Source organism: Zootermopsis nevadensis, unplaced genomic scaffold, assembly GCF_977971745.1.
Source record: "Zootermopsis nevadensis isolate Lab colony 2312 unplaced genomic scaffold, Znev_1.0 Znev_ptg000011l, whole genome shotgun sequence".
Lineage (NCBI taxonomy): Eukaryota > Metazoa > Arthropoda > Insecta > Blattodea > Termopsidae > Zootermopsis > Zootermopsis nevadensis.
Window position 1 is genome coordinate 15359868 of NW_028259143.1, and position 15481 is coordinate 15375348.

A 15481-nucleotide genomic window follows, 5' to 3' on the forward strand; every position below is an offset into this window, starting at 1 on the left:
AGGCCTCCATTAACAACAGTAAAGTTTGTCCGCTACGTGCCGTACAGGCGCTTGGGGTGAGTGGAGGTATAGCTCCTCTCTTTCTTGACCTCGGCACTAGATGGGTTGAGTAGTAAGCATCACGCCCCGGCCAGCTTTAGCCCCGGGAAAGGACCCCGGTACCCATTGTAGAGGAGGCTGGGTGGGCCCCAGAGCCGGTCTGGACGCAGAGGCCAGAGGAAAAATCCTCTGCCACCGTCAGGGATCGAACCCTGATCGTCCAGCCCGTAGCTAGTCACTATACTGACTGAGCTCATCCATTAACAACAGTACCATGATAATACTTATTCCATGAAGCCAAAAATCCTTTAACAGCAAATCACCATTCCCTGGCAATGGTTGTAACCACATACACATCATAAATATTACAAGGCTGAAAATCCTTTACAACCAAATGATAAACCAAGTGACACTGCTGCTTGCAGTCCCCCCCCCCCCAAGGCTAAATGATGAAGTGTCATCCACATAGCGAAATCATCAGAGGGGCTTGTGGGTCACCCTCAGCAGAGCCGTTTCTTTAAAGTGCCCCATGAAGAAGTTGGCAATGGCAGGGCGTAGTGGTGAATCTGTGGACACGCCGGCCATTTGCTTGTAGAACTCCGTTGAATGTGAGAACGGAAGGGTCCAGCTCATTCCCATCAGCGCCTGCCCCAATATCTGGCTGGGCAACTTGGTGAATGCGTGGTACACACTCCAAGCCACATGAGGAACTCGATGGAATTCGTCAAGGCCATTTAGTCCCTCAATGCTGGTCCTGAGGACATCCTTGAAGCTTTGATATCTCACTTTTCATCATGGTGCCCAATGGAGATGACGCGCGCCTCCTGAGCCGACACCTGGATGAAAACTTTCTGATACTCTTCCGCCATGTACTAACTAATTCTTTTCTCGGGTGCACCTTCGTACTTTCGAACAGGCACATTCACGAGGCTTTGAGGATTCCGTTCTTCGCCGACCACATCTGCGTAGTCATTGAGAGTTTTTACTCAAAGCTATAATAGCTGATGCGGAAACCCTTAGTTCGGTAACTTTGTGGACACTAGTGTCGACCAACGGCTGAGTGAGGGCAACCGAGAGGGCTGGTGTTCAGCAGGGCAGCCGAGGCGTAGGTGTACTTGTTTAGCGTTGGGCAGTATTGTAGAATTGTTCACCTCTGTGTGTGACGCTCTGTATCTAACGAAGCATGTGTCTTTCATTTATTGTTCGACATATGGTGCAGTACATTTTTATCGCCCTAACTGCAGCGTCTAATTTATCATATATTATGTTTTCCTTTGCCACCTCCACTTCATTTGCTCTCATATAATAATGCTTAGTTTGCTCGCCAGTGTTTCGATATGTTCGATTTGGGTAGTACATTTCCTTTGAGTCTACTTTTATTTGTTACAGTGGCACGTGTTTCCTTGTCAGATGTTTGCAGACTACCACGCTCTTTCCTGTTTCTTTACTGTGACTTTTCTTCCCTTGTAAAACTCCAGGTCTGTGGCGCTGTTTCCATCGTGAGCTATATGAATGTCAGAATTTGTGGACTAATTTAATTTCTTCTTCCTCAAATATTGGTACATTTTACATTTCATGATTTCACATGAATCTTATTATCTGTGGAATTGTAGGTTATCAATGTCTTTGGTATAATGAGTTGCTTCTTATTGCCTACAGATAGCACAAATCAACAATGACCTGTTATGGCTGCCAGGAAGCCTGCCTGATGTGTTGCGTAGGATTTTTCAAGGTATTTTTAACGTATTAATGTGACGTTTTCGGTAGTAACTTTTGTAGTTTATACCATTGATATGCTTATTTTTAATACTGTATGTTTAATTAGTTTGAATGATTACGGTTGTTTGTCAAATGTTCGGTCATTTGTTGTGGGCCGGAATGATTTGGCTATAGAAAGTGATGTTGCCCACATCCGTGACAAGTGCAGTGTTCGAATCACTCTGTAGATATGTACCTAATACCTTTATCTATAATATACTAGTTTAGGTGCATTCTAATTAGTGATATAAAGATTTATCTTGCGATGTATTTTGATTATCAGAGTTTCTGTACGTGGCGTTAAAATAGAATGTTTGACAGTTAACGTATTTTATGCATTGTCAGCGACTGTGAAATGAAGAGTATTCCAGTATATTATTTACTTTTTTAGAATGCCAATCCAGGCACCGCAGTGGACTGAGTTCCTGTCGTGCCCTGTGTGTTGCAATGAATTTGACCCCACCGTACGCAGTCCTATCAGCTTAGGATGTGGACATACAGTGTGCAAGACATGCCTTTCGAACTTGCACAGGAAACAATGCCCATTTGACCAGGTGAATTATTATTAATATGCTTTATTATGTTTACTGACATTAATTACAGTATAGGATTGAACAAGCATCTTAAAACACTGTTGCAGGCCAAAGCAGTGTAATGTTTATAATGTTTGTCTAATACCTGTCATGAATTGTCAGGTTGTTTTTAAAGAATTCTGTTGACAAGGTGGTAAAATGCCTAATAAAAAACCAGTTTCTGTTATCTTGAAGATGACCTTGCTTTCAGGCCATTGTTTTCTCACCAGTGTTGTGGAGGGTCCTAGGTCAAAGTATGTATAAGATTCACTCTTTGAAGATCTTTCTTTGTAGGCTGTTTGCATACTGTAACAGGGTGTTAAACTATAACAGCCAAACTGACAGTCACCTATCTAATAAAATACCCTAGTGTGCTAATATTATAGCCCAATACTTGAGCCATGTAGTGAGATAGGTTGCTTTCAAGTAACCACCCTGAGAACTAAAAAGCTGATGTTGGTTGCAGCATTCTACCTTCCACCATAGGCAATCATGTCATTGTTGACAAAAATAAGGTAGAATGGTATACAGCAGCTTTATTGTGCTGTTGGCTGCACTGCAACACTAGGAGAAAGAGTGAATTGTCTCTGTATTGAAGTATTTTAAAAGAATTTAAAAGCATCATAATTTAGATATAGTAGGATAATAATGCCGGCCACAGTAGCCACGCGGTCTGAGGCATGGTCGTCATGCGCCTGGCCGCTGAAACCGTGGGTTCGAGTCCCACTCAAGTCATGGATATTTGTCCGCGTCTCCTCTTCCAGTCTGGTAGGTAAAGACTGGCCATGGAAGGAAGTGCGAACCCACCATGGTACTTTTGCATGAGCGCCCCAAAAGGGATCACGATGGTCAGGTATTGACCAGAGACGACTAAAGAAAAAGGATAATAATAGGATGAGTTTCATTTATAAAATACAGGTTTGATTCTTCTTTTTCCAATTTGTTCAAAATATAAGCAATATTTGTTAACAGCATGAACAGGCATATATTTGCCACATCAGTATTTACTAACCTACTTAACTGTACACTCATTACTTCACAAATGTTTGTTTAATAGAGTGTTCACTGTGTGGTTCTTGCTGTCTGGCTTAAGATGACATATTTCCATTTTCAGACAAGCATAAATACAGACATAGAGAACCTTCCGATCAACTTCGCATTGTTGCAGTTAGTAGGAACTATTGTTCCTGAGACTGAAGGAAATGGAAATATAAAACATCTCACAAAGGAAGATTTGAAAAGTTATTTGCAAGCAAAGAAATGCATAGAAGAATTAGCTTTGTATCTAAAACCATTTTCGTCAAGTGAGTATGCAAATCAGAACTCTATAGGCTGATTTTCTAGCACTCTTAAATTACACATTATTTTATATTTCAGTATTCTTACGATGTCTGTGCATTTATGCTAATTTATATTGTTTACCCTTAGAAGTATGTTTCAATTTAATGTAATTTTTAACAAACTAATTTAAATTTACTGTTTCTTCATGTGAAGCTGAGAGTGGATTTTAGTGTTTTAGTTACTGTGAAGTATTTTACACAGATTTGTAGTCCTGAATAATAAAGACAATTATATATTATTATGCACAGACAGTGGTTGTGATAAATGTAATGTCTTTTGATTCCAACATTTGGATTTAGATTCAATTCTTTCTATATTTTTTTCAAAGAAAATAATCCTTTGTAAATCAAAACTTGATTAACCTATAGAGAAATTTCACATTACTTATTAAGATTTTACATTTCTCTTTGGGAAAGGGTGTTGGCCATTTGAACTGTACAAACTTGACTCAAGAAAAATTTATCTTTGAAGATATAGCAATATTCATGAGCTTTGGCCAAAAACTTTCAAAACTGAATGCACAAAAACAAAGCTACTATTCTTAAAAAGGCAGAAGTTTTATTCCCTACAGAGTAGGCTTCTTGGGCATGTGTGCACTTGTTTCACTGTTCCAGCCAGTTCTTGCAGAAGTTCACATACTAATTGTAATTCAGCCACTGCTTGTTACAGTGTGTTCAGTTCCTCCACATCAATTCTGTGTCATTTTTTTCTTTTCTTTTTTGTGCGTGTAAAGTTCAGGAATAGAAAGTCACAGGGAACCAAATCTAGTGAGCAGGGAAGCTATGCCACTTGCCGGATGCTGGGCTGAATGGGAATAGTACATTTCTGTGATGAATTTGTTTCCTGGTTTTTCATTTGTGTGGCCGTTTATGTTGTACTGTATTACAGAGACATCTCACCACTCGTAAATGTAGATGTAACCTGGCCATGAGGAACATACTGTCATTCATTATCGAAGAAAGGAATCAGTATCGCTTTGATTTTGATCCGCACTTGGCACGATTTGTTTGTCACGTCAAGGAAGGGGGTTCCATTGATTTATGCTTCTTGGTTTCTAGGTCGTGACCATAGATTGTGTTTCACCCTCCATTTATGATATTTTTTAACAAGTGTAATTAATTTGTTGAGTATTCAAGTAAGCTAGAAACCACAGCAATTGTGGTAGGAACTTGGCTGAAATGTACTTCATTCCAGAGCAGTTAAAATGGCCTGACATGAACCACAGGAAATTCTTTCCTCTTCAGCCATGTCGTGAATATTTTTTTATAATTTTGAAGTATGCTAAGTGCTTTTGCTATAGGCTCTTTATTTTTAGTGGTGTAAGGGTGTTCATGGTTTCTTGTGTTCAACGGACACTTTTCTGTTTTTAAATTGATATGACCACTGTAGCAGTATAACTAAGAAACCTATGCACTGTTTATTGTTCATCTTCATATGGTTTTTTTATCAAATGGTATGTAAGTTAATGCATCTTCTTCTTCTATGGCTCTCCGGTCCGTATTCGGTCCATGGCCTCCTCAATTCTCCTCTTCCATTCGGTCCTCTGTTAGGTCCGTCTGTCCAAGGCTTTGATCGAGTTTTCGAAACATCTTCCTTTTTACGGTGCAAGGTTGTTAGCCTTGCGACCAACCCCCAACCTGGAGGACCAGGGTACCTGTCTTAGTCTGACCTCTCCCCCTCGACCAATCTGGCTAGGGGAGGCCCTACCAGTAGCTATTGGGGTCACTGAGGTACTCAAGCCCCACCACCACGACACGGTGCAGGTACCATTTAGTGGGGAGTTAATGCATAGTGTTGTGTATTGTCAAGTACCATTTAATCACTCTAACCATGAACTGAAACAGTGCAATGAGCTCCAACCATGTCATATCACTGTGCAGGTCAGTTTATTTCAGAAATGATCTCAGTCTCATCATTTCTTGATTGGACCAATGAACCATCTTTAAACAGTAACAGGATGTTTGAAACAACAGTATTCAAAGAGCTAAGCTTTCACATTCCATTTTAATATATCTTACGCAAGTTCTTATGAACCAAATAGTTGACTTATTGCAATACTGCCACCTTCATGAAGATACAGAATTTTGTCTTCTTCAAATATATGTAGCATTTGCCAGATCATTAAATTACTCCAATCCTAGATGATTCCTCTTGTTATCAGTACTTGTATTTTATAATTATTTCTGAAGTTTAGACTTTATATCGTATTCTTCAATCCTACAGAATGTTCCTTCTTTTGTCCATCCATAATACTCTAACTTCTGTGTATACTTTACAATGTTAACAATAAAAGGTACATCTTCCTAAAAGAAATTTGAGATATTATTTGAGTTGACCTTTGTTGCGATAGACACGTGCTATAAGATCCATTGCAGACTAATAATATACTGGGTGTTTAGTATTGCTTAATGAACTTCTGATTTTATTTGGCATCAGTGATTTATTAAAATTATGTTTAGTTGAAATGAGTACTGAACTCACAGTGAGGCAGGAGGTTAGAATTATAGCTTGTTATGGGATTTAAACCAAGTATCTAGAACATGCGAGGTCAAATATGTAGAGAGCATAGTGTGTAATTAAAATTTGTAATGTATTTTGCTTTGTTAAATCATATTTTGTGTTATGAAAAGTACTGTCTTATATTGAAGTATCAAAATATCTTTAACTACTGCCTTACACGACACGTTTCTGATATACTACGTGTAAATGACATATTTAAAGTTAACTTGAATTGTTTCTTACTGAATAACCTCCTTAGGGAGGTTAGGTGTTTGATGTGAAACTGCCATTGTATAATTGTTACTGTATTTTGTAGGCAATGGGAGTGGAGGGACAAGCGTTCTCTCCAGACCAATGCAACGTAAATTGGTATCATTGATCAACTGCCAACTGATGGAGGAGGAGGGGCGGTCCCGTGCAATGCGAGCAGCACGATCACTTGGGGAGCGAACTGTGACAGAACTCATTCTTCAGCATCAGAATCCACAGCAACTCTCAGCGAACCTTTGGGCTGCAGTTCGTGCCAGAGGTTGCCAGTTTCTAGGACCAGGTAGTGTTATGTATCTTTTATAGGTTGGATTAGTTTCTTGTTCTTTTGTTGTTCTGGGCTTACATTTAATTGCATAGTAGAATTAAAGCCTCTGATGGGACATGGGCATCCGTTCTCTAATGCATGCAGTAATATTTTTTTGGCCATACTAATTCCAGTCACCTGCCAGTCAGTTCATCCCAGCTTCAAAGACTGTTGTTGTTGATGTGAAAAATAAATTCATTCATTTATAGGTTTTACTTTGGCAATGGATACATCTATTCCACCTCTGTACATTTCTCTCAAGCGCTGTCCTTATCTTTTGTTTCTCATTTTCTGTTCCTTTCCCCTCCCCTTTCTTCTTCTTTTTATTTTTCCTTCTGTTCCTCGTGGCCTTCAGCTTCCATGAAGGTTTCTCACTGTACGAGACTTTTCACTCTTTCTTCACCTCGGAAAGAGATTGCCACTTTAGCCCTTTAAAAGATGAAGCTCATTTAAATAATATTTAAAAATGTAGTTCTAACCTTAGTGAATATATAATGCATTTTCATTGCAAAAATCAGTTAGGTTATTCTCTTTAAGGAAGTTATCACTGTTTATTATGAGAAGCATAGAAAACCCATAAATACATACTTCTTGATATAAATGCGAGTACAGAATACAGCATTGTTCTTGCTCAAGACTTAAAAAAGCAGTGAACAGTGTACGTACACATTAAAGCTAGAAGAAATATTTCACAATACAGTAAACTCCTGAGTATCCAGGATAATGAAAGGGGGAAGACGCATGAATAATAAAAAAACGTGGGTGATCCAGAATATTTTCTTTGATGCATTCACAGAACTACATATTTTTTTAATGCAAACTGACATTATTTTGAGAAATAGTTTGTAATGATGGTTAGTAGACAGGTTATATAGCCAGTTTTTCTGGATACAAAATGTTATCTCCGAATGATGTATTATATTTAGTGATTTTTGGTTCATTCATTGAAATAACCAAGTTTAAGTCGCAAGTTGTCTTCTTTGCAACATTTTAAGTAAATAAATATCTTCCTTTTGCATATATTTAAGTACCTGACTGCTCCTTACATGTCTGAGTGAAAGATAATCTCATCCATCGTCTTCATTTTCTTTCTTTCTCATAATACTTTGAATAATAGTAATGATGATGATGATGATAATAATAATAATAATAATAATAAGAATAATAAGTACTGCTGAAAATGTAGCTGCAACCTCTTGTGTGTATTTGTTCTTCTTAAAAGAAGAAAGATGTGGACAGGACAGAACTAAGATACCTGTTAACAGTGAAAATGTATAAAACGTATATTATTAAAAGGAAAGAAAAATAACACAACTTGCCAATTGCTATCACCGTAAAGTTATAGATAAAAAATGCAACTTGAAAGAACAACATTAATTATAACATGGACAATTGTCAGTGTTCTTTACTAATTTTGGGGCGCTGATTTCAAATATGACCTTGTAAAACACCTAACACGTAAGATTTTTTTGATACGATAACTTTTACTTTTTCTTGTTTCCGTATGAAGTACAAAGTTTAGCCTACTACTAATGTCATTTTTATGGGTTTATTTACAAAGCTGCTGGTAGTTTTCTTCCTTTCGCTTTCCAAGGAAACCTTTCACCACAGATACAAAAGATTTCCATGCTGCGAGTTCTTTAGCAGAGAGTCTGGCTTCAAAATTTCCATCGTCCAACAGTTATCTGATCTGAGGCCTGACAAAAATTCCTTCCTTCAACATGGCATCTCTAAGATTCAGAAAAATTCCCCTCAGATATTTGAATCTTTCTCCTTCCTTGTCCATTTCTTTAACAAAATTTTTGATAAGTCCTAGTTTAATATGAAGTGGTGGTAAGAGAACATTTTGTGGGTCAACCAAAGGCTTGAACTTGATATTACTTTTTCCCGGAATTAATTCATTTCTTCCTGGCCAGTCTTTTGTTTCACAGTGCCTCTCTGTTGCTCTACTGTCCCACATTCAGAGGAAACAGCAGTATTTAGTGAATCCCCCTTGGAGACTGAGTAACAACGCTATGACCTTAAAATCACCGCATAGCTGCCACTTGTGTTCCTCGTACTTCACACTTTTGATGATTCTTTCAATATTTTCATAATATTGTTTTAGGCCCACAGAATATGCTACTGGAACTGAAGCTTTTTCATTCCCATTGTGTAACAGCACGGCCCTCAAGCTGAACTTTGACGAATCTATAAGTAGTCGCGTTTCTTTTTGGATCATAAATGACTCCTATTTCTATCATTAGGCCATTAATGTCATTACAATGACATTTGCTTAAACGTCAAAACTCACACTTAAAGTGAGGTTATGGGAGACTGCCAGTGTAGCCAACCTGCAAAAAAAATCTCTATGGAATCAAGAAATTCACTCATTTGGTAAACGTTAAGGCAAAATAACACAAAAATGGTATGTGATGGAAAATTTCAAGGCCATATTTGAATTTTGCGCAAAAAATACAATGTGAAATATTGTTGACCAGTTTTTATAGTCTTGGGTTGTGGTTTTGTGGTTTATGATGCTATGTAGTCTTGTGGCTTCTCTCAACTTTCCAGAATGTGATAACTATAAAACTACATTGTCATGACCTAGAAGACTACAGTCCAAATTGTAACTGCCATGAAAACCTCAGCTCTAATCTTTGCAGTTTTCATTGTATGTGAGGAGTAACAAAATGTACTCTGTGTTTTTAAAATGTATTGATGTACTGTATTTTGGCAGCAATGCAAGAGGAGGTCCTGAAGTTGGTTTTGCTGGCTTTGGAAGATGGCACTGCTCTGTCTCGGAAAGTTTTGGTCATGTTTGTAGTCCAGAGATTGGAACCACATTTTCCACAAGCCTCTAAGACCAGCATTGGTCATGTGGTTCAACTTCTGTATAGAGCATCATGTTTTAAGGTAGGACATAATATTTTGTAAGAGTAATGCATATATTCAAAGTCACAGCAACATAGAAATACGGACACTCTTGAAATGAAATATCTGTGTCGTCAGGTATTTCCATTCAATATTTATATAAAATCAGATAAGGTAATGGCTACATGAACATTGAAAATTTGTGGAAAAAAAGGAATGTAAAATAATTGTTTTAGTAAGGAGAATGCAGTGGACAGAAATAAATATATATTTCTGAGGTAATAATTTATTAACCAAATAACAAGCTGCTTAGCTCAATCAGTGTAGTGACTTGACTAGAGGCTGGACAATCAGGGTTTCATCCCCGACATGGACAGAGGATTTTCTTCTATCCTCTGTGTCTAGACTGGTTCTGGGTTCCACCATTTTTCTGTATAAAGGGTATTGGGGCTAAGGGTGGCTTGGGTGTGGTGCTGACCGCTAACTCCATCCAGTGCCAAGGTTGAGAATGAGTAGGAGCTATGTCTTCTCTTCCCCTGAGCACCTACATGGCATGGAGTGGGATAGCGTTCCCCATTAATGGTCCATGCATGGTGTTTGTACATTGCTGACAAGAAATATACAAAACTTTTGTGTTTGATATTTTGCATTTGTTACAAAGGAAAAACCACTGTAAAATTTGAAAGAACATCATATTTTAAGATTGTAGAGGTAGCAAATTTATATTAAAAGTTGGAAGGAATAGCTGAAATTTGAAAGTCAGGAACAAGAAAGAAAACTTATTTACATGAGGTGATATTTTGAATTAATTGCATGTTATGTAAGATACTTATCCGTACTGCATACTTCCTCAGGTAGACATTTATCAATTGAAGATTGAGGTAAGGTGGGCCCAGTGGTAGTGAAAATAGTTCTGGATGTTCAGGTTTTATAAAAGCAGACGGTTTATTGAAAAAGTGTCAATCACTTGTGGACAGAAGTCCTTGTAGCTTGAAATTTCTGTTTGTAAGGTTGTTGGTTTATGAGCCGGGATAGCTCAGTCAGTATAGTGACTAGCTACGGGCTGGATGACTGGGGTTCGATCCCCGATGGGGGCAGAGGATTTTTTCTCTAGCCTCTGCGTCCAGACCGGCTCTGGGCCCACCCAGCCTCCTCTACAGTGGGTACCGGGGTCCTTTCCCGGGGGTAAAGCCGGCCGGGGCGTGATGCTGACCACTCACCCCCATCTAGTGCCGAGGTCAAGGAAGAGAGGAGCTGTACCTCCACTCACCCCAAACGCCTTTACGGCACGTAGCGGGACAAACTTTACTTAAGGTTGTTGGTTTGTTAAAAATAGCTTGTTTTAATAGGTTATTGTAGCTGGTTGATTGTTTACCGCCTTCCATTGTCAGGCACACTCTCATGGTGTGATACCACAGAGCATCATTGTATAACCAGCAATTGTGTCAAACAAGGATTCCTGTTGAAAAAGACTGAAAATTCTAAAAGTTTGAGAATATCTGTAGTGTTGTAGAGTAGTGGAGTTGGATTTCCGGTTTCTGGCCCCTCAGCGTTTCTGTTGAGCATTGATTTATTGTTTTCTTAATAAATTATAGGTTTCGAAGAGAGAAGGCGATTCATCATTAATGCAACTGAAAGAGGAATTTCGTACTTACGAAGCTTTGCGACGGGAGCATGATGCACAGATCGTTCAGATTGCAACTGAGGCAGGGCTTCGCATTGCTCCAGACCAGTGGTCAGCTTTATTGTATGGTGACATGGCTCATAAGTCACATATGCAAAGCATTATTGACAAACTACAGAGTCCACAATCTTTTGCTCAGTCAGTACAGGAACTAGTGATTGCTTTGCAAAGAACAGGAGACCCTGGTAATTTATCAGTAATCAGATTGCATCTGGAACTTCTGGCTGCAGTTGATCCAAGTCCAGGTATGCAGAAAGTGGATTTTATAATTGATCATTATTCTTCATGTCTATTTTTGTCAGTTGCACTTTTTGATGGTATTGCCCAGGTAGAATGGAAGCAAAAGAATTATAAAAACAACTTTGTTAAATAATGGCAATCTAAAAAAAATTTCAGACAGAAACTCATTCAAGTTAATATAGGCTAAACAATAGACAGCATGGCTTTTTTAATAAAAGTCACAAATCCTGCTTTCCTGTTGTTAGATCTTCTGTCTGCTATTTGCAAAGGTCAAAGATCATATTTGCATGATACACATAGTAGCTTCTGATAATTAGTGCTATCTCTAAGATAGATATCATAAATTTAAAATCTATAGGTAAGAGCAAATGCTCCAGAATTGTCTGTTTTACCTCTACAAGAATTGTTACCTGGACTCTGTTAAGTATTGTTCCCATCTCAAAATGTTGGGATGGCCACCATTAGCAGAATGTTCATGCCAAAATTTATAAAATGTGGTAAACCAAACTGACCAACATGTTATCTGTGTGCATGCCCCCTTTTCAACTTTTGAATCAATTAACTGATTTTCGCAAATTTTGGTATGAGTGTTACTGTGCCACTGGAGGCCACTCTAACGTCACGCACTTCTAATTTTCTAGTCGGCAGTAACAAAATGGTGATGCATGGGTCTGTAAGGTTGGCACAGTACATCTCAACTTAATATTGGTTATTGGTGTGATGTCTGATGATAAATCTTGAAAAACTTTTCATAGGGGATTTGTGTGGGGGGGATATTTTAACAATAACAAATGGACCATTCGAGCTGCACATTGAATTTTGATATGGAGATAGATTATAAACGTGCTTACAAATTATGTGTGAAGTATTCTTCATATGCTAACAATAAATGTCTGTAGGATTTGAGGTTTTCACGGTGGTGAGTCTGAAGACGGCTGTCTTCTGGGTTGTTGTGCTGTGTAGTCTGGTAGAAGTTTACCAATGTTTCAGAGGTCCTTTCTGCCTCCATCGTCAGGTTGGTAAACTTCTACCAGACTACACAATGCAAAAACCCAGAAGACGGTCATCTTCGACAAATGTGAAGATAGTGTGTGAGGTCACATTTTGTCGTTGCTTTTTGCCAACTTTGTATTTTGAGTTTTTAAATTTTTCCATTTGTATTCATTTCTGCAAACCACAGATTATTTGTATGTATCTGCAGTTTTTAGTGTATGTTCACACAGGAAAAGTCTTGTGTTTCTGGAGCAGAAATGTAGTCTCTCCTGAAAACAGTTTTCTCATTTCCACGTTCACAAGACCTAGACCTAATCCTGAGCCAGTTGGATCCAGTCCAGATTCTTATGGCCTTTTTCTGTTAAATTTTTGTTAATATTTTCTTACCATCTGTGCCTCATAATTTTTCCAAGTGGTCTGTTCCTTTCAGTTTTCCAAGTAAGTTCTTTGTATGTGCTTAGACTTTGATGAGTGTCAGTAGTGATAACATTTTTTTGTAATCCCATTATCTCATTAGGTCTTCACCTTGTATACTGCAATTTTGCCAGTCATGGTGCTTTTCAGTTGTCAAGAGATTAATCTATTTTTTTAGTTCTATAAATAGTCAAGTTTTATTTTATTATTCTAATTTTATAATCATGAAGCTTAATGTTTATATCTTTAGAATCCAGTCCACCGGCATGGTATGAATGTTGTGGAGTTCTTGAGGCTGTAAGAATTGTGGTCACAGGACTTGTAGACTACATCCAACATCATGGTAGTCGCAAATTACAAGAACCTGGGTATTCGCACAATGCCAAGTACAAGATCAGTATGTGTCGAGATCTTACAATCAAGGGGAACTGTCCGCGTGGGACCAATTGCACCTTTGCACACTCTGAAGAAGAGCTGGAGAAGTAGGTGCTAAAGTTCTCATCCATCAGTTACTTATCAGATAGTCCTTATAGTGAATATGACTTATGAATGCAATAATTGTGAAATTTTAACTTAAATGTAGTTATCTTAAGATTGGGGTTCGCAGTGGCTGCGCGGTAAATATGTTATCTTCATTACTTGAGGGTTGTAGAATTAGGGAGCTGAATGTCTTTATAATTATTGCATCTGCTTCAGGTATAGAGCAAAAAACAAGAAGGCAAATACAAGAAATAGCACCGGAGTGAACAAGAGTCAGGAAATGGGGAACAAAGAAGGACAGTGTGGCGAATTTCACAACAATGACAAGGTCTTTGTTCAGACTGATGATATGTTGTATTCCACCACTACTCCAACTATCACACCATCTGCATTTGAGAATTCTGTGTTAAAAGAAGGTATGTAGCTGATGATGCAAAGTTTACTGAAAAGTAAATTATACAGTTATATGCTGCCTGCTGCAAGTAACAGCGGTAGCAAAGTTACCTGGTGATATCTTTCTTGTGTGTAGGATATCTGACATCTAGCCCATCATTGCAAGTTCCTCCACCGGTACCAACAGCCATCCCTCAACCAGGGCTGGAATATAGGTCTTACACTACTCCGTACCCTTCTGCAGATGGGTGTCAGTCAGCATCCGTATATCAGCCTTCTCAGCAGCAGATGTTTGCTCCTACACCTGGGACATTTACTCCAGACATCTACAGGTGCGTTGTGTTATTGGCACGACATATAAGGAAACATAGGCATATTGTATCTTCATGTTCACTCCTTTCCAATTTCAGTGAAAGATCATGTAAACATTATGTCATAGTGGTCTATGCTACATTTGTACTTCTTCCTTTTCTATTATGAGTAATACAACATGGTTGCTATGCAAATATCTGAGGTGGGTGTGGTGTTAATGCTACTTTATGTAGGATCCTGAAATTTTGTTTAGTAACATTGTAATCCTGGGGTCTCGGGTTCGATTTCCGGCGGTGCCCGAATTTATAATTTGTGTTGGGCAAGGCCGCGGTCTAGGCAACACGGAGTTTTCCTCCGGGTGCTTCCCTGGTTTCTCCGTGGCATCCCAACAATTACTCCATTCACACACAGAAGAAGGCAATGGCAAACCACTTCTGGATCATCTGCAGGTCCCAGTCCGAGAAAAGGATGGAAGGATCCTGTTCATATGGACCTGTCGTCAGACAGAACACTCAATAAAAATAAAACATATGTGATTTGTTTTGTAGAATATAAAACGAACCCGTCTTCCTCCTTGGCCTTCTCTGTTTTGTTATTCTGTCTTCCATTCTTCTTGAGGTCTAATGCCATGTAAATTACAGATCTCATAAATTAAATTTTGATGCTGTTATATATTTTCATATCCATTTGTATTCTCGCAGACTTCACATCTGTGTGCCAACACAGATCTTGCAAGAGTTTTGTAAAATAAGTTTAATTCTATTGTATTTTGTACTCGTGAAGATCCGTTATTTTATTACTGTAGGTACAGGCCGCAATTTTCATTTATTTATATCAGTAGAGATGTGAAATAAAACCTGTTCCAATACAACATGTTGTCTTTGAAACAGTGCTGCACCACACAACATGCTTCTCAGTTCTGGTGGACAAACTTATGCAACATCATCTCAGCCAGATTATGGTTCACCCGTGTCACCAGCAGAGCACCGACCAGTTGAAATTGCTCACAGTGGAAATACATGGGAACAGAACAGTCCAAGCAGTCAGCAGAATTGGCGTCATTCACAGGTTGCTGGAACTTCTGCAACTAAGGTTTGTTGCCCCACGTCTGCTGCCTCCTTGAAATCTCCTCATTGTGCTGGCTCAGTTTCTATCTCATTCCATCCTGATTAGCTCATTTCTTCAGACTTCCCTTCCTGTCACTTTATACAGAGTGAGTCAGAAGTGTGTTTACAAACTTCGTGTGTGTGTTCCGGGATCAAAAATAAGAAAAAAATGTTCCTATGAACATGGGGTCTCAAATGTTTCATTTTTGAAATAATAGCCAAA

General features: G+C 38.5%; 1 protein-coding gene across 1 annotated transcript in view; it reads left to right on the forward strand.

The window, feature by feature from the left end:
- The first annotated feature begins 1459 nt into the window (after positions 1-1459).
- roq (RING finger and CCCH-type zinc finger domain-containing protein roquin) overlaps positions 1460-15481 on the forward strand; it is a 37333-nt gene continuing 23311 nt past the window's right edge. The window contains exons 1-11 of the mRNA XM_022062186.2: positions 1460-1598; positions 1699-1771; positions 2189-2351; positions 3484-3673; positions 6526-6759; positions 9503-9678; positions 11232-11565; positions 13218-13449; positions 13664-13863; positions 13977-14172; positions 15043-15244. Coding sequence (XP_021917878.1) covers positions 2190-2351; positions 3484-3673; positions 6526-6759; positions 9503-9678; positions 11232-11565; positions 13218-13449; positions 13664-13863; positions 13977-14172; positions 15043-15244 — 1926 coding nt within the window. The 5' untranslated portion in view covers positions 1460-1598; positions 1699-1771; position 2189. The remainder of the gene's footprint in view (positions 1599-1698; positions 1772-2188; positions 2352-3483; positions 3674-6525; positions 6760-9502; positions 9679-11231; positions 11566-13217; positions 13450-13663; positions 13864-13976; positions 14173-15042; positions 15245-15481) is intronic.